At 41.4% G+C, this 24,270-nt stretch overlaps 1 protein-coding gene across 1 annotated transcript in view; it reads right to left on the bottom strand.

Annotated features, from left to right (window-relative positions):
• Positions 1-21,340, bottom strand: part of LOC110955651 (1-phosphatidylinositol 4,5-bisphosphate phosphodiesterase gamma-1-like) — a 57,338-nt gene extending 35,998 nt beyond the window's left edge. Inside the window, exon 1 of the mRNA XM_022200730.2 lies at positions 20,079-21,340. Coding sequence (XP_022056422.1) covers positions 20,079-20,340 — 262 coding nt within the window. The 5' untranslated portion in view covers positions 20,341-21,340. The remainder of the gene's footprint in view (positions 1-20,078) is intronic.
• Positions 21,341-24,270: the final 2,930 nt, after the last annotated feature.

Raw genomic sequence — 24,270 nt, 5'->3', positions numbered from 1 at the left:
TGTCCACTGCCTTCACCCTAATGCCTAATGCTAATGTTTATGTCCACTAGATGCGTTTTCCCTGCATGTAAATGCGCCACATCTGAAAATGGCCCACTTGATGGGCGTGTACTTGAGGCCAGTGGCCGGTGTTCAACCCCTGCCAACCGTCTTTTCAAACTGCCTGCCCCTGTTTGGACAAACACATGGACTTAGGAGCTGTCTGCTCCTGGATTTCAAACCAGACCAACATGGCAGCTTGGTCACAAACTTTGTCTTTTATGATGAAAACAATTCAGCTAAAACTAAAAGCATGTGAGGGAAGAAATAACTTGTGCAGTAGTTGAACCTGTCCTCGAGTTACTTCAATGATGGCTAGTCAAGTCAAGTCAAGTCAAGAAATCTTTATTGTCCCCGCAGGGCAATTTTTGGTGCAGCCAGCAGCAAAAACAACAAACAACCACAATAAAATGCGATACGCAACAATACACAACAGAAACAACAACAATAACAGTAATCAATTAAGATGCAATAAGATACAAAGATAAAAATAAAACCTAAGGAAAGTTAAAATGACCACAAAGCAGAGTGCAGTATAAAGATGTTAAAAACCGTTCATTATTAAGAAGGCCAGTGGCCAATGGGACCCATGATTTCTTGAATCTGTCTGTCCTACATCTAGGCACTTGAAACCTACATCTAGATGGAAGCACCCTGAATTCAGTAGCAAGAGGGTGACTAGGGTCAGACAGGACGAATTTTGCCTTTTTTAAAGATCTCGTCTTATATAGGACAGAAATGTCAGTCAGTGGAGTGCCAACAATTTTGCTGCACATTTTGACAAAACCTTAGGGTGCTTTCACACATATGCATTTTGGTCCGCTTAAAGCGGACCGGAGTCCGCAACACCAGCAAGTACGGTTCGTTTGGGCTGGTATGAAAGCAGACCAGATGTTTTTGGTGCGGACTAAAGAACCGGACCGAGACCACCTTCGAGAGGTGGTCTCGGTCCGCTTCTATGTGAACTCCAGTTCGGTTCGCTCCTGGTGAGAACACAAACCTGTCTCCATTCGGACCGGTTTGATGGCGCAGCAGATGTTTTGGTCTACGGGAGCTTCCGTAGCAACCTGCACGGGGAATTTTGGGATAACGATAACGTCTTGCAATGCATCTTCTCCGTGCCAAAAACAACTGTGTAATGTTCTCGTACCGAATGCGAGCTTCATGCTGGAACAACAGCAGTATTTGTGCTTGCTGCATAAAGCAATGATACGAATATATGGCAACAAGAAGGAACAGGAGAACATAGTTCATTGTTTACGAATAAACCTCGATCCATGGAATAAACACAGCCTGTTGTTTTCTTCTGGGATTTCTCCCTCTTCACATGCTGCGTCAATCAGCGTTCACCTACGTCATTATTTTTGTGAACAGCGCCGCCAAACGACTGGGGGGAGATATAACATTCATCGTAGTTGGTTCAACTGCGAAAACACTTGTGTGAATGCGAACCGAACCAGTTGAAATTAGCAACATTGTAACAACTTTTGGGTCCAAACGAACCACTCTAACGGACTAACAGGTGTGAAAGCACCCTTAGAGTCTGTTTCGGTTTTTAAGGTTGACTGAGCCAAACCAGCAGATTAAAGCAAATGTCAAGACAGATTCGATAAAACATGAGTAAAACATATACATAAACTTAGTTTCAATCTTTATATTCCTGAGCTTCCAAAGGAAATACAAGCGCTGGTTGGCTTTCTTGCACACAGCATCAACCTGATGCTCGAACGACAGCCTGTCGTCAACTATTGTCCCAAGATGTCTATACTGCTGAACTGATTGCACAGTTTGACCATTATCGACAGGGGAGCGATGACTAAACAGGACTTCCTAAAATCAATCGTCATTTCCTTGGTTTTCTGAACATTAATAGTGAGGAAGGACAACTTGCACCACTGAATGAAGTCCTCTACTACAGGGCCAGGCACAGGGTCATCATGGCTGAGAAGGGACACAATCACAGAATCATCGGCAAACTTCACAATATGACGCTTCTCATATGAGCTCTGACATGCATTTGTGTATAACACAAAAAGAAGGGGTGACAGGACGCATCCCTGGGGGGAGCCAGTGGAGGAAAAGAGAATGTCAGACAGAACGCCATTGACCCTGACCCGTTGTGATCTGACAGTTAAAAAATCCAACAACCAGTAAATTAGACTCCTGTCAATCTTATAATTTAGAAGACGCTCGGCCAGAATGTGGGGCTGAATGCAATTAAAAGCAGATGTAAAGTCGACAAAATTATTGACGCCATCTAAATGCAACATAATTATGTTAAGAAGGGTGATTGTTGCATCATCAACCCCCCTCCTTGACTGATACGCAAATTGGAGAGGGTCCAAGTTTGACTGGACAGTGTTCATAAGATCCTCTTTCACAATCCTCTCAAAAGACTTCATTACCAGGGAGGTGAGTGCCACGGGTCTAAAGTCATTCAGTTCCTTCGTGCATTTGTTTTTGGGCACAGGGACAATAATTGAGTCCTTCCACAGGCGGGGCACCCTGTGGACCTGAAGTGACCAGGAGAAGATGAAACTGAAGATGTCAGCCAGCTGATGGGTGCAGTTCCTCAGGATCCGACCTCCAATCCCATCAGGACCCGGGCTTTTCCTCTCCTTCACACCACGGAACACCCTCTGTACCCTCTGCTTGTTGACATGCACTGCCTCTGTACTGTTCGGATCTAAGGCAGCGCCTTTAAACACAGACAATTCATGGCTAAAATCATGAACATTAAAATGATTTGAATGTATATTTAGATCATTTGGCAGGTCATGATCAGACTTCCCATTTAAAGGAGATGATGCACTTATGGGGATGTATCCCCAGCAGGGATTTCACCCCCTCCCATGCAGGTCGCGAACTGCCAGTCCTGAATAGGTTCTCCACCCTCTCCTTATATTGCTGCTTGGCAAGTTTTATTTCTTTCCTGACCTGCTTCTGTAGCTCCTTATATGTGTCAGTATCGCCTGTGATGAAACTGATGTTCCTTTTATTAATGGCGTTTTTGACTGATTTGAGACCCATGGCTTATTGTTAGGAAAAATAGAGATTTTTTTTAAGCATTTATTAAGTCTTGTCGCACAGGTCACATACTGGTAAAAGTTCCCCAGGTGTTTCCCTAGTTTGCAGTTGTTAAAATCACCCATTATAAAGCTAGGAGCGTCTGGCGAAATAGCTTGTAGCTGTTGCACTGTGCGAGTAATAGCCCGAACAGCATTATCTGCATTAGCTTTAGGGTGAATGTACACTAATGAATCAAATAACTGGGTGAATTCCCTTGGCAAATTAAAGGGCCGAAGCGGGACAGAGAGAAGTTCAATGTTCGGGGTACAAAGACGCTCCCTTATGGTCACATTTCCACACCATTTCCTATTAACATAGAGAGCCAGGCCACCCCCAAGTGACTTGCCTGTCGCTGAGGGATCCCTGTCCAAGCGAAAGGGCTTACCAAAGCCATCGATCTCCAGATCAGCCTGTGAGTCATGAGCCTTGAGCCAGGATTCTGTGACAGCAAGGAAACATGAATTTTTATACTCCAGAAACTTGACATTGGCTTGGAACTCATCCACCTTATTATGGAGAGATTGGACATTGGCAAGCATGATGGTTGGAATGGGAATACGGCGGTGTCCTAGTCTTTAAAGACGCTGGGGAATACCACCACGTCTGCCCCTTTTCCTCACGCCTAACGACTTGGACGTTCACCTCTGGCCCTCCGTATGATCCTGCCAGATGATCTCCTCGGGAAAAACAGCCAAGGAGTCCACAGCACCTACTCCGGAGCTGCGAAAGCGTAGAACAAACTCCCGGCCATACTGAAGCGGTTCCCTGTTCGCACCGAGTCCGCACAGAAGGTGAAATAAAAGTATCCAAAGTACCACCAGGCCCGTCAGACTAAAGTGAGACAAAGCTGCAACTTGTTACTGGTGAATACGATTAAAAGTAAGCGTTAGTAACGACATAAAAACAGACAATCCAGGTTAGAAAACACAAAGCACACAGGGGCTGCTGCTGTGTGTCGCCATTACCAGCACCACCGTTCGAAGGTTGAGGCTAGTTCATACGTTCGATGAAAGTTTCCTGATGCGTCAGACCTCTGTACGCCGCATCAAATTTGCACAAAGTATAAGTCAAGTCTATTTTATGCAAATGAGATACAGTCCGCTCCAGGGAGATGCACCGGATCGCAGCTCAAAACGCACCGCAACCAGACAAGCATGCAACACAGAAACAATGAATGGGATGCGGGAAATTGCAGGATCTAGTGGACATGTACCTTAAGTCAGCTGGGATAGACTCCAGCCCCCCCCCCCCCACCACCACCACCACCACCACCACCACCACCACCACCACCACCACCACCTTTATGAGCATTAAGCAGTGTATAGATGATGGATGGATGGATGTTGCTTCAAGGTTTCTTCTATTTTTGAATAATTAATAATCACTGACATTCAAGTTTCTTTTTTTATGATTTATGGCATCATCACTTTGTCATGCTGTTCAGAAGAGTAGCTTGACAGTAGAGATCTCTCGACTACGGGCTATGGTTGTACTTTTTCCATAGAGGTTTAGGACTTTATATTGCAGTGAACAATGTGTCCACTGTAAATAAAAACGTGACAGGAGCAGAAAAAACGCACAAACTGCTTGGGCCTCAGAAGGTTAAAACAGAATGAAATGAAAGCTGCATGAGAAGGGTTAACAAAGTCGGGTGACTGACCACAGAGTATGATGTAAACTCTGGACTCTACTTTGACACTTGCAGCAGCTGACACACCCACAAAGAAAACCACAGCTTATTGACATAGCAGATGCCTTGTGCAAACACACAAACATACACTCGTAGATGTCCTGCCTTTCACACACCACACACTACAGCACACTAACTTAAACTGAATGTCACTTTTATGAGCCTGGCTGATGTTTTCCCCTAGTAGAGGAGCTTCAGCCAACTCAAAACAGGAATCAAGTAAAAGTCCAACAGCTTTTCCGGCATTTGACATCAAAACTTCAAACTAGGACAAAGTTATCGGTCCAACAGGTAGACAACAAGGGACACACAAAAGGGAACAGCGTTGCTAGTCTTTATCGAGCCAAAGCGAACCATCCTCAGCAGGTTGTAAAAAATCCTGAATCCAACAGCCGCCAGGAGAAATCTGGTTCCTATCTGAGCCTCCTGCATGTGGAGATGACAGGAGCGCGGTTGGCATGAGATTAAGAGAGAGGTTCATATTCCTCAGATGGAAATGTGTCCATACTTCAGTGAGAGGGGTTTCGCCCTGAGAGCAGCAGAACACATAATTCAACAGTTCAGAGAGGATCTGCTCGATTTCAGTTCACAGAAGCAATAACTTACACTGAGAGCTTCTCTGTAAAGGTTTGTAACTAGTAACTGAGATTTATGCTTTATAGATAAGTACAGTTATTATTAGCCTTTAATAAATAAAAAAAACTTCTAGGTTCCAACATGGCCAATTTTATTTTCAGCTGGAAACCTTTCAGCCTGGCTTGGTTCTACAACAATTAATCAATAACTATTGTGAGTTAACAGTTAAGACTGTGTCCACACCAAGTCATGTAAGTTTGTAAAAGCACCTTTTCTTCTAGTCTTGAACCTCGATCACCACCAAAATGCCATTTTTTACTCCCAAAAATGAGCTTTTTGTTGTTGGCATGCTTTAAATTAAATTCTCATCATGCAAAGTATAATCCTTGGCACCCCAAAATTGGTCGCTGGGTTTGAAAAGCATGTTGTTTTTGAAAATAAGTTGATCCCAGGCTTTTCCAAATTTTGTAAATTAATAATCAAAGATATTCAACTTTAATTTTTGATGATTTGTGGCATTATAAACACTGCAAAGAGAAAACTTTTGAGCTTTCCTCTTGTGCCATTTCCACAGAGATGCAAGACTTTATATTGCAATGAAAATTGAGACCACTTTGAGTAAAAATGTGACAGGAACAGAAAACGTTAATAAACTGGGGATCAGAGAGCTACATAACTAGTGTATGTAAGATAAACCACATTGCACATGCATGGAACACAAAAACATTCATGAAATTTTCTTCAAATGAAATGAAATTGAATTAATTAAAATTGAATTATAGCACTTTACTTATTATTTAACAGTCAAACCTCCCACATGCAAGTAGGAGTTACACTGAATGGAGTATTATTACTCCGTCAAGGAACATGGCAGAGTTATGTGACAATCAGCATACATTTATCTGTCTGTCTGTCTGTCAGCAACATTACTCAGAAACGGACTAACGGATTTGGATGAAATTTACAGGGAAGGTCAGAAATGACACAAGGACCAAGTGATTAGATTTTGGCAGTGATGAAGCTTTTAGTCTGGATCCACGGATTTGTTCAAGATTTCTGTATCATTGTGAGATAGTGTGGAACTATGACAACAAGTGAACACCACGTCAGCTGCCTGCTGACGATCATATGGTTACTATCCTACAACAAATCGACTGCTGCGGACTTATCTGCGCTTATCTGTTGGAATCACACAAGGAACAATTGATTAAATTGTGGGGGTGTTTCTGAGTCCTATCAATTCCCACTGCCCACTACAAATGTAGATCACGTAATTCTATATCGTACATAATGTACATATGCATAACACTCACCTGTGCTCAGCGCAAGGTCATTTTTAATTAAAGATTTCATCCATTGGAAATGACATAACTGAGCAGCCTTGGTGGAGTGCTGCGCTTTGTGAGTGCTTTTCTTGTTTTATTTAAGATCTTCTTTTGCCTTTATTTGACCAGCCTTGTCTGGAAAACTAATAGTCTGGGAAGATTTAGACCAGATTTTATTATAATAATGGTAATTTTAGCTGTTTAGGCGTTCAAAATGTTAATTAAAGGGTTTTGTAAACACTTGTGTCTGTACTTAAACTCAGTCGTCATACAGAAACTGGCATCAAATTATCTCCAATCCAGCACTAATAACACCAGAATGCTGCAAACTGTAGAACAGTTGAAATCAAGCCATTTTCCTCCTACACCATTATTTAAAAAATACCTCAAAAATCTGGAATTTGTTTTTCTCTGGTCTCTTGCTTTATTATTTCCTGCCATTTAGCTTAGACGTTGGACAATAAGGAAAACAGGCGCTCAGCTTGCCAAACGTCACACTGCACTCACCATGACTGAGTGAACACACACCCAGCCTCTCCCACTACACAATGCACACACACACACACACACACACACACACACACACACACACACACACACACACACACACACACACACACACACACACACACACACACACACACACACACACACACACACACACACACACAGGCTTTAATCCTGGTCCAGGCTATAAACATGGTTGTGATAAAGACACACAACTGCTCCAGAGGACGGACTGAAGTAAACTTTGAAGAGCAGGAAAGGAGGTGAGGGGAAGCACATAGAAGGCCAACTGGAGACATATCGGAGTACAAGATGGTGCCAACAATCCAACAGAAGTGAAACAGCACAGAAAACACACTCTGATGACTCCGTTATGAGGCTGAACATTAGCATTTGTTTCATTGCCAAAGCAGCTTGTCAAATAACCGCCGTTCTTTTCTCTAAGTGCTGGAGATACACTGGCTGGAGTGAATGAAAGCTCAGGTGGTTGTGTGCACTGCTGACCTGAAACCACCAGCCGCTGATAATTGTAGTAGACTTCCAGAGAAACAAACTGTTCCTGGTACAGCTGGTGACACCGCCCCCAGCCAGATGCCACAGACGGTTCACAGCAAGTCGAAGAAATGTGAAGGACAGGAGGAAGAAGGTCGGGCAGATAGATAACAGATCAGATTGTGGTCAGAACATCTGACAGGAGGGTTGACTCTAAACTTGGATTAGTGACAGGATTGATGCACAAACCTGCTAAATCTTTAGTACTGATGAAATCTAAGCTAAAATATGCACAAATTGATGGATAGCTCAGCTTGACAGAACAAAAGGAGGGTGAACCCACTGGAGATTTAGCAGTTCAAGGCAGTGATACAGCTGTCTGTGAACATGTCCATATGGTGTTTGGTATTAGTTGGAAGACATGTTCTAAGTTAAATATTCAGTCACTGCTAAACACCTTCAATGGTGTCTGAAGCATGCTTTGTTCTGTTTTCATATATTAACCGTCCTGTTATGTTGAGGGTCAAATGGACCCACTGTAGCCTCTAAAGACCTAAGCTTTGGTTAGGCTTGCATTTTAGATTTCTTCTAATTATCTGGGATAATAATTGGGCATTATTATTATTATTATTATCGTTATTATTAATAATAATAATAACAATAATAATAACAAGACGACATGGTCATCAATATCCCCTACCACATGTGATGTCTATGAGTCTATATCCAAAATAGTGATCAAGGGCCATAACTCTGTAAAATATTATTGCACAGGTCTCATTTTCGAACTTGATCAAGGTGTCCATGGTGTGAAGCTACACACTAAATTTCGTAATCCTAGCTGTAATAGTTTCCGAGAAAAGCTGTCCCCTTCATGACAGACGCACGGATGCATGGACACACGGAAGCACGGACGGACGGACGGAGGCCAAACCTATATCCCCCTTTTCCACTTCGTGGAGGCGGGGATAATAATAGTAATATGAACAATGCGCTCTTTTTGAATAAACTGATTTCCACATATGTGGAGGCCAGGTCTTTGAGGTTAAAGTAAAAAAAAAAAAAATGCTAAAAATATTTTTTGTATGAAACTTCTTCTGCTTGGCTTAATACGTGTAATCAACATGTACAAACCCACCCCGAACCGAAGACACGTCTTGTGTCAATTTATCAACTCCATGAAAAGAAAAAAATTCAAAATGTAAAATAATACTTCTAAAAAATTCAATGTCTTGAAAAACTATTGGCTTTTATATGTAGGTCTTTCTAATGTACATTTTTTAAAAGAGTTTCAACATACACTTTTTATGAAAAACAAGTGAATTATCCTGACTGAACCTTGAGAAGTAAAGAACACCACTGCACTAATATTGATTGAAATGGTTAGTAGTGGAGTTAATAATGAGATACAAGCTATGTTTATAGGGTTTTTTTTTTGTTTATGCCATTTTTGGATGATTAAACATGCCCAAGGTCAAACTGACCCAGGAACATCATTGCTGTTCCTGAGAAATGAACATAACTGGAGGGTTTAGTCTGACACTGTCTTATGCTGGGAGAAGCCTAACAAAAGTAAAAAAAACAAAAACAAAACAAAGAAACAAAACTGTAGAATGGGTCATCACTCACAGGAGAGAATGATACAACTGTTTAACTGTGACTCCCCAACGCAGGGTTTTGGAGCAATAATTTTATGTTTGGACATATCTAACAATTTAAGCCAAGATCAGCTAAGCTCTACATGACCTTAATCATATAATCATGCTTTGATTAGTCCATCCGGAGCAGGCATCCAACACCTCATTTGTGGTCCATGTCTCTGCTTCCTCCAGAAGATGCTGGATCTTTTGTTTTCAGTCCTTCAATCTGAGACTGGAAGTAAGCCACTCCCTGATAACCCTGCACTTCCTGAACCTCAGGATCTAATACCTCCACTGTTTGCCAGAGTGTTCATCTGAAAGGAAAACACGGTGTGTGTATGTAGCAAAGTTGAGGCAGAAACTTTATTTTAAAGCAAACAGTAGAAAAAAACATCTAGCAACAAAAACAAAGGAAGGAAAAGCAGGAGAGAAGAGGGAGGAGGCACTGAAGGGGTCAGTTAGATAAAGGAGAGATTTCTGAGAAGCCAAGAGCAAAGCATCAGATGAATGACCTTGAAACTCAAAAGAAAGTGAAAGAAAATAGACCGAGAAAGTGAGATGGGATGTCAGAGAAAGGCGGAAAATGAGAAGAGTGTTTAGGTGAACGTGTGGGGGCAGGAAATTGGGAGAGGACAGCTGGAGGAGGAGGGAAAGAAAGTGGAGCTGAGATAGAGCTGTGGGAGATAAAGCGAAGGAGAGACCCGCTGAGTTCCTGGAATCTACTGGTGGGTTTGTCCAGTGGGAGGTTGTTTGTAAAGGGGCGTCTGTGGGGTATGAAAGCCTATATGTGTGTTTGTGTAAAAGCGGTGTGTAGATTTGGTGAGATTGAGCAGAGTAGGTGTTCACTGTGATGGTGTACATGCTCAGACACGTATGTGTTACCTCGGTTTAGTGAAGGCGTCATTTATGTGGTTTAAGATTAAGGAACAATAATTGATGAGGCTCTCAGGGCCAATGAAACACCTACAGCAGCCATCAGTCTCTGAGCCTTCAGAGAAAGGCTGGTAGAGGGTGGAGACAAGAAAACGCAACTACACAAAACAAGACAGAAACACGATACAATAGACTTGGGCAACAAAACAATAGCAACACCTGCAACAGACATGTCATCTACAGCAGTAAGAAAAATTGTTCAGTACGATGTTTGATAGTCTCACATAAATGCATCAGATGCAAACCCACTGTGAAAACACAAAGTTTGGTTGCATCAACAAACTCCAAGTGTGTTCATCCACTTTATCTAATTTGTATCAGTGTGCCTCATCCCGTTATCCTTGTTCATTACTCCGCCAAGGAACAGCAGAGTTATGTGACAATCGTCGTACATTTGTCTGTCTGTTTGTCTGTCTGTTAGCAACACTATTCAAAAAAGGACTAACAGACTTGGATGAAATTTCTAGGGAAGGTCAGAAATGACTGGGGCTGGCCTGAATAGCAGTTTCTGGGCTCCAGATATTCGGCCCCTATTAATGACAAATATCCAAATATTCAGATCTCAAAATTAACATTCGGATACCACCGTCACGACCGGATATTCGGATATTCGGGTCCAGCCCTAGAAATGACACAAGGACAAACTGATTAGAGTTTGGCAGTGATGCAGCTTATAGTCTGGATCCACGGATTTGTTAAAGATTTCTGTATCATTGCAAGATAGCAGCACGGTGTCACTGTGACTATGACAACAAGTGAACACTACGTCAGCTGCCTGCTGATGATTATATGATTGCGATCCTACTACAAATCGACCACTGCAAACTTATCGGGACTTATCCACAAGGTTATTTTGTTTGTGGGTACATCTATGTTAAATGGCTACATTCTATAGTGCCATGATTTCTGCCACAATTGTTTTCACGATTTCAGCCATTGGAAATGATGCACTGCCTAAGCAGCCTTGGCGGAGTGCCGCACTCTCGGAGTGTCTGCCTTGTTTTATTAATGAGTGTACATTTACAGTACTCACAGTAAGATAGGGACATTGTTATTTACATGAGTGCTTTTCCTATTTGGTTTGAATTTTAATGAAATAAGTAATAGCTCCATTTGATAGTACTATTAATGAATGAGAAGATGCACCATTTTCATTAGTGCAATATTTACTACCCCAACACTTTAGACAATAACAAAGATAGCCCCAATTAACCAAAATAGACAAAGTCAGTAGCGGGTCTTTCCACTATTTGTTGCAATGACAGCTTCAAAGCGACGTCTCATGCTCCTAACTCGCCTCATGATGTTGTTCTGAGGCAATGCGTTCCACTCCTCCACAAGTGCTACACGCAGTTCTGCCAGGTCACGTGGGGGTGGGGTACGAGCATCCAGTCGCTGCTTCAGCTGGTCCCAGATGTGCTCTACGGGGTTCAGGCCAGGGGACATTGCTGGCCATACCATATGAGGCACTCTGACTTCCTGAAGTCGAGCTGTGACAATTCTGGCACCATGTGGTCGAGCATTTTCACCCATGAACAGAAAGTTGGGGGTGTGCTGGCAGAATTGGGGGATGATGCTGGGTTTTATGATGTCTCTGAGGCAAGAACGTGTCATGATTGAGCCATCTACAATCACCAAATCTGTTTTGTGCTGACTGGTGATGCCTGCCCAGACTGTTGAACCTCTTCCACCAAAGCGAACCCTGGTGACGATGTCGACCTTGGCGTATCGCTCACCTTGCCTTCTCCAGCAACGCTGACGACCATCATTTCTGTGCAAGGTGATCCGACACTCATCAGTGAACAGGACAGTAGACCACTGCTGCATTGTCCAGATCACATGGTCTTGTGCCCACTGCAAACGGTCACGACTAGGGCTGGGCGATAGAAAATGTCTATCGTTTTATGTGAAGATCCTATCGTTTATATCGCAGTGTCGCAAAACACGCTTTTTTTTTTATTTTACGTCACCGACGTGCCTTACGGCAAGCCCAGGCACATGGCAGTGTTGCCAACTTAGCGACTTTCTCGCTAAATCTAGCGACTTTCCAAAGCGTCCTTGCAACTTTTTTTGTCAAAAGCGACTAGTGACAAATCTAGCGACTTTTTGTGCCGTTTTGGAGAGACTGACAGGAAAACTCGGATCATTTTGCAGTTACTGTCCTCAGCAAGCAGCAGGTGCTGCTGTGAGCTTCTCCCTCTCCCTCCCAAAGCACAGGCTGTCATTCCAGTAACCCCGCAGCAGTCCCAGTGTCTGATTAGGGGAGACCCACATCACTCCGCGGCCAGACGACAGATGAATCGCGCATGCGCAAAGTCACTACAGATCCCATCCAGACTTACGGAGCGGAATATAAATGAAAATGTTTCTTCACTATCATACTAAAATAAACCACAGCATTTAGCCTCTAGTTCAAAAACATATTTTGGGTGTTTTATACTCAATTTTTGGTCTCTTCCACATCGTTATTCCTCTCTCCTACAATATTGATTACAATTACATGCAAACTGGGAAATATGCACACGAACAACCAGCTCAAACCGACGAGCTTGTACCTAAAAGAGGGGGAACGTCTGTCATATGGTGGTGGTTTGGATTTAATAAGACCGACAAGGATCAGACTACCGTACTTTGTAAGGTATGCTGCTGCCCGGTCCCATTCATTCATTGAATTTACCAAAAATATGCTATATTGTGATGTATACCGTATCAGGATATAAAATAAGCTATATCGGGATATAAAATTTTGGTCATATCGCCCAGCCCTAGTTACGGCAATGTCTTGTGTCGGCGGAGTCACCTGCAACGGTCGTCTGGCATTGAAGCCAAAGCGTGGAGTCGGTTGCGAATGGTTTGTCTGGAAACCCTAGTACTCCTCATTTCTTGTAAACAGGCCTGCAGCTTTGTGGCAGTTTCATAATGGTGTCTGAGTGCAAAGGTCCTTAGTTACTGGTCATCACTGCAGTCAATCACTCGTGGGGCTCCACTCCTGGTTCTGTCACAAACACTGCCAGTAGTTCTGTGTCTTGCTGCAAGTCTGCTGATGACACTTTGAAACACACCAAGTTCACGAGCAACATCTGACTGCCTGCTACCGACCTGAAGGCGCGCTATAGCCAGATGGCGCTGCTCGTCCATTGTGTGTTCATGGCTGCTTGAATGATGAACTGGGAATGAGTTATTGACAATACCAGCTTTTTATACCCCAAGAATGTTGACATTGATGCCACATTGAAAAGAGTTGTCTTTTTCTATCTTTTAGTACTTGCCCCAATATGTAAGGCGCACTGTACACAGTGAGACCATTACGTGAAAAACAAAATGAGGTGTGTCTAGCACCCTAATACGAATCACTGAAGTGAAACAAACACCTTATGTAGGAAATCCACTGAGGATCTCACAATATCCCTAACTTATTTGTGTTCAGTTATATTGCTGTTAGTATTAATCTTGGATAACAGGCTAAAGTGGTTAAATTCAAATTAAATATTTTTAAATGCCATTCACCACAACAAACCGCTGATAACATTTTCAGGTTTATCACCGAGTTTTGCATTCAATTGCAATTAGGAAACTATCTCCACCAATTTGACAACAAACGCAGAGACACACTGCAAACTAAGTCAAATAACTGCTAAAAACAAACACTGCAAAAACAAAGCTGCAAACACAGAAATGTGACAAAAACACGCCACAAATCCAAAAGCAATGCAAAAGCAAAGTTCAAGGCAAACACAACAATAGTGATAATGTCACATTGTACATCTGCGTCGATATTCTTCTAAATACTCTATCCAAAATGAATAATCAATAATATCAAATCAGTGACCTGAGACATAAAGCCTTCAGTATAGTAAAGTACAGGAAGCTCCAAACTGGGCATCGGCATATGTTTCTGCATTGTATTTAGGTGTGCTGCTACTGCATTTTTCTTCTTCATTTTTGCATTTTCTTGAATTATAGGGCATCAGGCTCTCAGGGCTTCTGTAGAAAACAGGCCAGATGAAGTGTTAACAACTAAAGATTCACTTTTAGTAGGGCGACTGGAAAAAACAGGCGTCTCAGTAAACCTATTTCTGTCTCATAGGAGGAGAGTGTTTTTTTTAAACAGCATTTACCATAAAGTCAGAGAGTCACAATAACACATGGCAGACAGAAGGAAACTCTACCATGTCAGTTGTGAATGCCATAAGTTCTCTCACTGCTAACAGACACTGTAACAAATCCTCCTTCAGGCCACAAAATCCAGGGCGCAGACAATAGCCTCCACACCCCAGACAGGCCAAACGCTGCTCCAACAGGCCGAACCAACAGCCCAACAACAGTTTGCTGCTTTCAGTTTACCACCGCTGCTTAACACCATCTAGCAGGCTGCCTGCACCCACAACCGGGCAGGCAGGAAGCTCAGGGCTGGCCGAGGATCCATGTGGCAGCAACAGACACACTACTCTGTCTGCAGAGTTACTGCAAGGGCGACATGGAGGAGGCAGAGGTCATAGGGTCGAGATGTGTCTGTCCTGTGAGAAGGCCCTGACAGAGTCTCAGCTACACGCTCAGCCCACTACAGCAAAATGTCCATATTTAAAGCAGACGTGTACAGGAGCAGAAAACCTTTTAAACCAGGGGTGTCAAACTCATTCTAGCTCAGGGACCACATTCAGCCTAATTTGATCAAGTGGGCCGGACCAGTAAAATCACAGCATAACAACCAAGAAATTACGACAACTTCAAATTTTTCCCTTTTGTTTTGGTGTAAAAAAGTACATTCTGAAAATGTTCACAGTTAATGAATTATCTTTTTACAAAGCACTATAAACAAACTGAAACTTCTTAGGAAATATAAGTGCAATTCCAACAACATTATGCCTCAGTTTATCATTTACACATTACAACTAAAAGATCAGTTTATCTACAAAAGGCACAAACCATTAAGTCACAGTATCTGGAACTGAGCAATATAGTTTTACTTTATGATCAAAACAACTTGTCAAGATCCAGAAATTATTTTAAATTTATATTCATTTGCACATCTGTGCAGTAATCCTGAGCATCACATCATACAAACTAAAGTGAGAATTATTAAGGAAGATGGTTAAATTGTCCCCCTGTCTTGTAAATGTATTACATTTCTATATAAAAAATACATAAAAGTTTTGGCAGTACAGTGAACAAATTTAAAATACCAGATACTTTTGTTGAAAAATTGCACTTAATGTTGCCTCTGTATTTTCTAAACTTTACAAAGTTCTCCCACACCCCGGATTGGATCCTCAAGCGGCCATATGTGTGACACCCCTGTTTTAAACTGTTTTTAAAGGGTCAGTTCACTCAAATTTAAAAAACAAAACAAAACGCATCTTTCTACCAGCGCCAGTGGTAACCACCTCTGACCTAACCTGTATTTTTTCAACACTAATGCTGACATCCCTGGATTGCAGAGTGCAACTTAAGTCACAAATATCATGTACTCAAAAACCCTAAAAAGAGCTCTAATTATCAGTATTATTATTTTTTGTAATTTCCAACAAATATAAACTCTGGGTCTGATGTATCTGCCTCTATCTATCTGTAGTCAACTAATAACCTGCCATTAACACTGTTGTTGAATGTTAAATGTCTTCTTTTGATTAAATACACAGAAAAAAAATTCATCAATTTTTTTGTGTTGAAGTCTTTTTTGTAATGTCCACACTAAGATTTTTAATTTTATTCCCCACGTATGTATTTCCAATGTCAGTTGCTGCTTTCCTTTTTTTTTTTTACTAATAATATGTATTTGCATTGAATTAAACACTCAATCTCAGTTTCTTTGTGTAAAATGTGCATTTAATTCAGGTCCCTCAACAAAAAGTTCTCACTCTGTGAGTCACATAAAGTTGAGGTAAATGTGTAACATTGCATATTCTCTGAGTGCAGCGTGGGTTTTCTCCGGGTTCTCCGGCTTCCTCCCACAGTCCAAAAACATGCTGAGGTTAACTGGTGATTCTAAATTGTCTGTAGGTGTGAATGTGAGTGTGATTGTCTGTCTCTAAGTGTAGCCCTGTGATAGACTGGTGACCTGTCCTCTGCCTTTGCCCTAAGTCAGCTGGGATAGATTCCAGCCCCCCCCCGCGACTCTAATAAGGATTAAGCGGTGTATAGATAACAGATGGATGTTTGGTGGCAACGTAATGGAAGTGAATGAGATTCTGACAGTATTTCTCACTAAATTCTAAAATGTTTCTAAAAGCCTATAAAACTAAGTGGCAGCAGAAACAGCCTTATCAATTCAGATAAACTATACAAGACATCAGATTTTGCTCCAATATTTGTAGTTTTCCTTCCTTGTGAAATATGAACACGTTCACCTCCTCAGGCTCAGCATGCAGACAGAACTGAATTTGAAAGGGTCACAAGCCAAAAAGTGTTTGGAAAGCACAGCTTTCAAATGTGAACACCCAGAGGAAGAAACCGTCCCTGGTGTTCTGTTTCTGTTTGTCAGCATGTTCTGACTCTTCAGGCTGATGTTTCAGTCAATCTGTGACCAGCATACAATGTAAATGATGCAAAGAATGACCAGGTGGCTGACACAACAGTCCTCTCATGCACTGTAGCTGTAGCTCTCTATAAACACTCTGCAACTCTAACTAGTCACTTTAAGCATCTAAGCTGTCAGTATATATTTCCATAAAAATCGCTTTGTCCTTGTCTAGTCGCTTTGAGAATGAAGGCAAAATCATCTGGGTGAAAGAGGGGGAAAAAGCGCAACATGGGAAGAATATTTTTAAATATCAGCTGTGGGTTTACAGTTGATTTTAGACCGAGGACGTTGGGAAAGAGCTGCCCTATAATTAATTCCGCTTCTGTATTTTTCACTGAGCTTGGCCTTTTGCCCCTCCTCAAGCATCATAATTAGACTGTAGCAAGCTTTCAGTTTCACTGCATCAATAGTACTGTAGGTCCGTTTAGCTTAATGTCTGCCCCAAGTTCTGACACAAATTCAACAGCAAATCACTTCATTATGTTGTGGTTATGACAGTGTTATCCTTTCTAACATTTTCTTAAAGAAAATGGAACTTTTAGAGGTTCATTTTTAAAAGCCCACAGTCCTAATGCCAGTATAACAAGTATGCTAGCAAACATTTGACTCCATGGAAACATTAACACTTATCATTGCTGAATCAAAACAACTTAACATTGTCAGGGTAATAACAGTCCTGAACATGGCGTCCCATCAGACTATCAAATAAATCACTCAGTGTCTCTTTGTAGTCACTTGATGTATCTTTGTGGTAGCTTTGAATCTTTATTTAGTCACTTGATGCATCTTGTAGCCTTTTTTAATGTCTTTGTAGCCACTCTGTCTCTTTGTAGTCACTTGATGCATTTTGTAGTCACCTTTTGTCTCTATTTATTCACTTATTGCCTGTTTGCCTCTTTGTAGCCACTATCTGTCTCTTTGTAGGAACCCTGCACCTCTTTGTGGTCACTTAGTATCTCTAAGTATTTATTTTATCTCTTTGTATCCACTTGTTGCATCTTTGTGGCTTTATACCTCTATGTAGTCCCTTCAACACTGTGCAGTGACTTGATCTCTTTGGAGTCATTCAAAGCATCTACTTAGTCCCTGTGTGTTTCTTTGTGGTCAATCTGTGCCTCTTTGTAGCATCTCTGTGTGTTTTTGTGTATCACTACAGATCCACAGTGACAGTGCTAAAAGATTAGAGCACACCAAACAGAATATTACAGAAACCACCCAATAAGGCCTGCAGTTCTGGTTCCACTTTCTCCTTCCAGCCACAGCAGTAAGCAGCTTTGGTGCTGTGTGTTGTTACTGTGTTTAAATGAAGGGTTCCTGTAGCCTCATCATGCTCTCAAAATTAAAATCAACAAACACAAATGCTGGATTTGGTTGGATAAAACTGACACTAAAAGACACATTTGGGTCATTCCTACTATTCGGTGCCATTTCGGCCTTGTTTAATCTATTAAAAAAATGTTAAAATTTCCTATTTTTTCGTCTTTTATCTGAAGGATTACTTATCAAACTATAAGAAAACTATATTGGTCCAGCTCAGGATATCAATAATCTAATATTTTTACCAAATTCTTTGCATGTGACAGACGGCAAATGTCCACCCTGTTACGGGACATTCTCACATCTATTACACTATGTTTCCAAACCACTCTAGCTATAATAATTACATTTAATAAGAGCTAAAATGTCCCTTAATTTACCCTTGAAATATCTATTTTGAGAAATATTAACAAAGAAGTATATGTACAAAAAATGTGCTCTATTGTAAGGCACAACACAATTGGAACACATTTCTTTTCAATTTTAAGATAATTTCAATGGAATCTACCTTTATTTTTTTTAGTGATTTCATTATACTAATTAGAAACTGCAAGTAAACACAAAGACATGCTAAATATTTCAGACTTTTTATCTAATTCTCATCAAAAAATAATAAGGTAACAGGGTGGACAGAAGAGTAACAGGGTGGACAAGACGTCACAGAATGGACCTAATATTTGTGAACAAAATTTTATTTAAAAAAGTAAATTTATTTAACCTTTACATGAACATTAAAATTATTTTAAAAAAAATATTTCCAACAAGTAAATAAAAATATCATTAACTAGTCATATGAAAAACATCAAAAACATCATTAGCATCAGCTTTACATACGAATTCATTGAACAATATAATTCATTAACAATTAGAAATTCATTCAATAATTTAAAATAGGAAATTCATTCAATAACTAAAAATAAAAATAAAATAATCAATTTATAACCAAAAATAATAATAGAAGACAACATATGCTGAAGAAAGATGTCTATCCACCTCTTGTTATGTCCACCCTGTTACTGTGTGTCCACCCTGTTACTCTACAAAATGGTAACAGGGGGGACATTTAATGCTAAAGCTGTCCCTTACTGCTAATGTGATGAAAAACAAGATAGCACTTAGTGACAACCAAGGAAGATTTTTAACATATTTATTAACCATATTTTTGAAATTACCAAAAAATATAATTTTCTGCTATAAAACAGGGTAACAGGGTGGACATCTTATGCTTTACCACGTCAGTCAAGCATTCTAAAACACTTAAAAAAGGTTGTTTAAAGAGAGGTACTTATTTTACTTCCATCAGTTTGATTTTCCCTCCAAAAGTGTAAGCCACTTCCTGTGTCAAGTGACTAGATGATGTATTGGGGGGTGTGTGCAGAGATCTTTGTATCAAAGTAACAGGGTGGACAGTTGACTCAGGGACACAACATATTTTGAATATTTTAAGCAGTAAAAATGTATAAATAACAAAAAATAACATTTGGGGAGGTAGATTATAAACGAAGCTGTGCAACAATAGTGAAAAGTGTTGAGTTTATTTTATTACTATTACTTTTATATGTATTTTTAATTGAGCAAACATGATTTGGGACATGGGAATTTGGCCTACTTATCCAAAAATAAGGGTAATTGTTTAAAATTGAAATATTCCTGCATACATATCATTGTATATTATGGTAGAAAACTGTTAACCATATAAGCCAGGCTTTTGAAAATTAGTATTAGGACATTTTTACCAGGATAAAGCGGTGTATAGAGGATGGATGGATGGATGGACATTTTTACCAAAAATATGCAATACTCTGTCATGGGGACTCAAATGGCACCGAATAGTAGGAATGACCCATTTGAGACATCCCTACTTTGTGACTGAGCTCTGTGAGTCTCCAACGGGAACAGGCCCAGGCCCAGACCCCCCCCCCCCAGCCCTGTAGACCAGCTCAGTGATGCATTCGTGCTTTGATACTCACTCTCTCCTTCTACTTTCTCCGGGTTTCTGCTCCACACTATCTGCTTCATGTCCTGCCTTATCTGGAATGTTCTCCTCTCGGGCCGCTGGGACTTCTTCTGGTAGAAGATGGTCATCACTGTGCCCATTTCCAGGCTGTGGAGGATGCGGGGACCTGCCTCTGTCCAGTCCAGCATCCTGGAGGCCATGAGTGGACCGGCAGCACCACCGGCAGCCTCCTCAGCACAGCCATTGAGGCAGCCGCTGAACCTGGCAGCACACATCTTCAGTGCATAGCTCCGAGGAAACCCTGCAGGATTACTAATCTGTGGTGCTTTCTTGAACAGGATCCTTCAGTCACCTACTGAATGCACCAAGGGCCGCAGCTATCCAACATGTCCAAAGGAGGAGGGAGCCAAAGTGTGCCAGTCAGAGTCAGCCAGTGTGATTAAAACAAGTTCACAATAAAAAAGAAGCTAAAAGGCATCGCTCAGCAGCCGCAGAGCTGAAGCACTGGAACGTCTGAGATGTGAATTATCCTCTGCTGCTCTGGAGGGGGAGTGGATCCCTGTGTTATCCTTTCCAGATGCTTCTGGCAGCGCACCAGTGAAATCCGCTCGGGGTGAGTTCTCATCACCGCTGGACTCAGGTTTCCACCCCGGATAGTCCTTCAGTCCACGACGGCAGAAGGCTTCACCGTTGCTTTAAATCCAGTTCGGAGCTCCGCCGCGGTGCCGCTGTGCTGTAGCTACTGCTGCCGGGGCGGTTAACAATATGTGCTTCTCCAGCTCCTGGCTTTGGCACAATCAAGTCAGTGCGAGCGACAAACACGCCGAGTTATGTAATGACGAGTCGGACAAATACCCAGAGGAGGGTGCAGCAGGGCGGCCAGCGGCGGGGCGGCTTCACCGACACGGAGAGACGCGCGGATGGGAAAGCGGCCGCGGCGACAACCGTGTGCGCTTCCATCCGCCGAAGCATTCTGCTCTCCGCTCACTCCCCGCCGCTCCTGTCCGGACACCGGACGATCGGATGCATTACCCGAAGCAGTCACCCGGTTTGGAGAGCAGAGGCGTGCGGGATTGAGGCGTTAATTGGCCCGGTCGCTCCTCGCCGCTCCTTGGCCAGGATCTGAGTCTGCGTCCCCTCAGCCCCACCGACACAGGTCTGGAGAGGAAATTAGGGCTAGCAGACCGGAAAAGCTTGATCAGATTTTTTTTTCTTTCCGTGCTGCCTGGAGTGGATGTGAGGGAGGATGAGGGGAGAGGAGGGAGAGCCGGAGAAGGAGAGGAGGCAGAGAGCAGAGCGACCTCCGCGGGCCTCCAGGAGATCTGCAGGCGGTTCGACGGGAGGAGGGGTCTCCTTCTGGCGTCAAAATACCGTGTAGGGAGCGGGTTGTTGGAGCTGTCAGGAGGTCAAGTGGGGTTCAAACTGCACAGATCACCCACATGTTAGGCTGCCATCAGCTGCAGCAGAAAATCTCCATATATACAGTCAATAGAATAGAATAGAATAGAATAGAATAGAATAGAATAGAATGGAATAGCCACTTTATTGTCAACCAGAACATACACTAGTTGGTGCACATTGTAGGCTGAAATTCCGGTGCAACAAGCTCGCCATCGGACTGATAGATACAAAAACAGACAAACAAAAATTTTCTAGATCAAAACAATTTCAATTTCGATGATCCTGTCTATCATCCTGACACTATGATCCTTAAACCAGAGACCCAGTCTGAGAGGAAAAGGCTTCTTTTTCTCTTTTAGTGCAGAAGAATCATTTTAAACACATATTAATGACAACAATAATGCATTTAATTGCAGATGAGGATTACATGCAGCTTAGAATATGTAATATACATGGCAAATAACAAACTAGTAACTGACATGAGCTTTATCTCATAACGTTACAAATTTTTAAAGCATCAGAAAAGTGCAGTAAAAATAGTTCAATATTACACTTTTGTACTGTAACAGTTAAAATTTTCTACAAAAAGTGGTTCAATTGTTTTTATTTGTGTTTTTTAAAGCTATTTTCTACAGTTAAATAAAATTACATAGTGAGTGAAAAATTGTGAAATTCAGCCAAAACATCAAGGATCAAGAATATTTATTGTCATTGCATATCTGCAATGAAACTTTGTTATCAACGGTATAACAAACAACAAACAACTTTCATCGTATTAAAAAATAAAAACAAGTATTTACAATAAATAAATAAATATTTTTCAATTTATCTTTGTCAGTGCAGTAATTTTTATGCACATTTGTATGTATTTTTCCTCCGAGGAGGCAGGGTGTGTCTGTCTGTCTGTCTGTCTGTCTGTCTGTCTGTCTGTCTGTTAGCAACATTACTCAAAAACTGACAAATGCATTTCTATGAAATTTTCAGGGAAGGTCAGAAATGGGACAAGGACCAAGTGATTAGATTTTGACAGTGATGCAGCTTCTAGTCTGGATCCACTGATTTGTTAAAGATTTCTGTGTCATTGTGAGATAGTGGCATGACGTCATTGTAACTATGACAACAAGTGAATGCTCAGCTGCCTGCTGACGATCTCATGATTGTGATTCTACTACAAATCCACCACTGCAGGAATTATCTATCGGAAATGAAACGACTGAGCAACTTTGGCAGAGTACTGCACTCTCTGCGTGCTTGTCTTGTTTAAATTTTGTTTTTTCTTACCAATTTCAGGTCAGCTCAGTGTTTATGTGTGTTTTTGTGACACCTGGGATCATTTAAGTTAAAAAAAAAACCTGTCTGCAAAGTCAACTGATGGAATTTCTGCATTCTGACTGATTTCTCAGCTATGTTGTGTTGAGGTTATCCATATTATGGCAACAAACACTCAGCTAAGTAAAGAGAAACAACGGTTCATCATTGCTTAAAGACATGAAGGTTTTAATAAGGTCAGAACATTTTTTAGAAAGTTTCTTTAAGTGCAAAAAGCATCTATTTCTATGAGGAAACTCTCTCTCATGATGACCACCCCACGAGATGAAGACTAAGAGTTGAAGCTGCAGCTGAGGAGAAGCTCATCAGAGTTAGCATCAGAAATCAGCTATTAACAGCAGCTCAGATCAGAGCCCACATTAGCACTATCCAGAGTTCAAATAGCTGACACATGTCAACTAGGGGTCAGTTATAGGATCCAATATTCAACTTTTTTCCAGTTATTAGTAATGTTTTACAAAAAAATTCCACAGAATAAATGTATGAAAAAAGTTCTACTCCGGCTAGGATGCAACTGTCTGTCTGTAGTCTACACTGTGTGATCTTGAACAATGTCCTGACCACAGCAGTATCTGAATAGTTACACATCCCACCCAGTTTATATGGCCAATAGCCATTCAGCACCGAAGAATAAATGTCAAAAAAGCAACTAAACAAAAAACATTAAAATGTTTAGAAGGAAATGCATTTCAATTAGAATGATAAATGGTCTGTGTTTTTATAGCTCTTTACTACACCTGAAACAATACCCAAAGCGCTTTATATAATACATCACATTCACCCATTCACACACTGATGGCAGAAGCTGCAATGCAAGGCACTAACCACAACCCATCAGGAGCAGTTAGGATTTTGGTGTCTTGCTCAGGCACACCTTGACACGAGCTCTCCAGGCCAAAATCAAACCAGCAACCCTCCCATTACAAGACGGCCACGCTGAGTCAATTTTGCACTGGAGTACATGCTAGCCTGGATGTAGAGACCAAGATTTTAATTTTCAGTACAAATATATATTGGTTCCAAATGTCAGTTATCAGTCCCAATGATTCCTAATAATTGATCAGTATTGGCTCTGATAGCAGATTGGTTGACCTCTGCTGTCAATACCAGCTGTTGGGAGGAGATTGCATGAATTACTCCTTCATGGTGGAACTGAAAAGAAAGAGAGAAATGTGAACCAAAAAACACAAGGAATAGAGAGCAGGTCAGTCCAAATTTAAGTATCTTGGTTCCAAGCTGTTTGTCTCTTTAATGGTTTCTGCATGTGTGGTTCCCACCATGAAGCATGGAGGAGGAGCTGTGATGGTGTGGGGTTGCTTTACTGGTAATAAAGTTGGATATTTCTCTTTAGAATTGAAGGTATATTAACAGCATGGCTACTACAGCTTCCTGCAGAGACACATCATCACGTCTGGTTTAAGCTCAATGGGATCAACATTTATTTTTCAGCAGGAGAATGATCCAAAACACCTTCA

The sequence above is a fragment of the Acanthochromis polyacanthus genome, chromosome 4 (assembly GCF_021347895.1).
Source record: "Acanthochromis polyacanthus isolate Apoly-LR-REF ecotype Palm Island chromosome 4, KAUST_Apoly_ChrSc, whole genome shotgun sequence".
Lineage (NCBI taxonomy): Eukaryota > Metazoa > Chordata > Actinopteri > Pomacentridae > Acanthochromis > Acanthochromis polyacanthus.
This window is presented reverse-complemented; position numbering and strand designations above follow the sequence as displayed.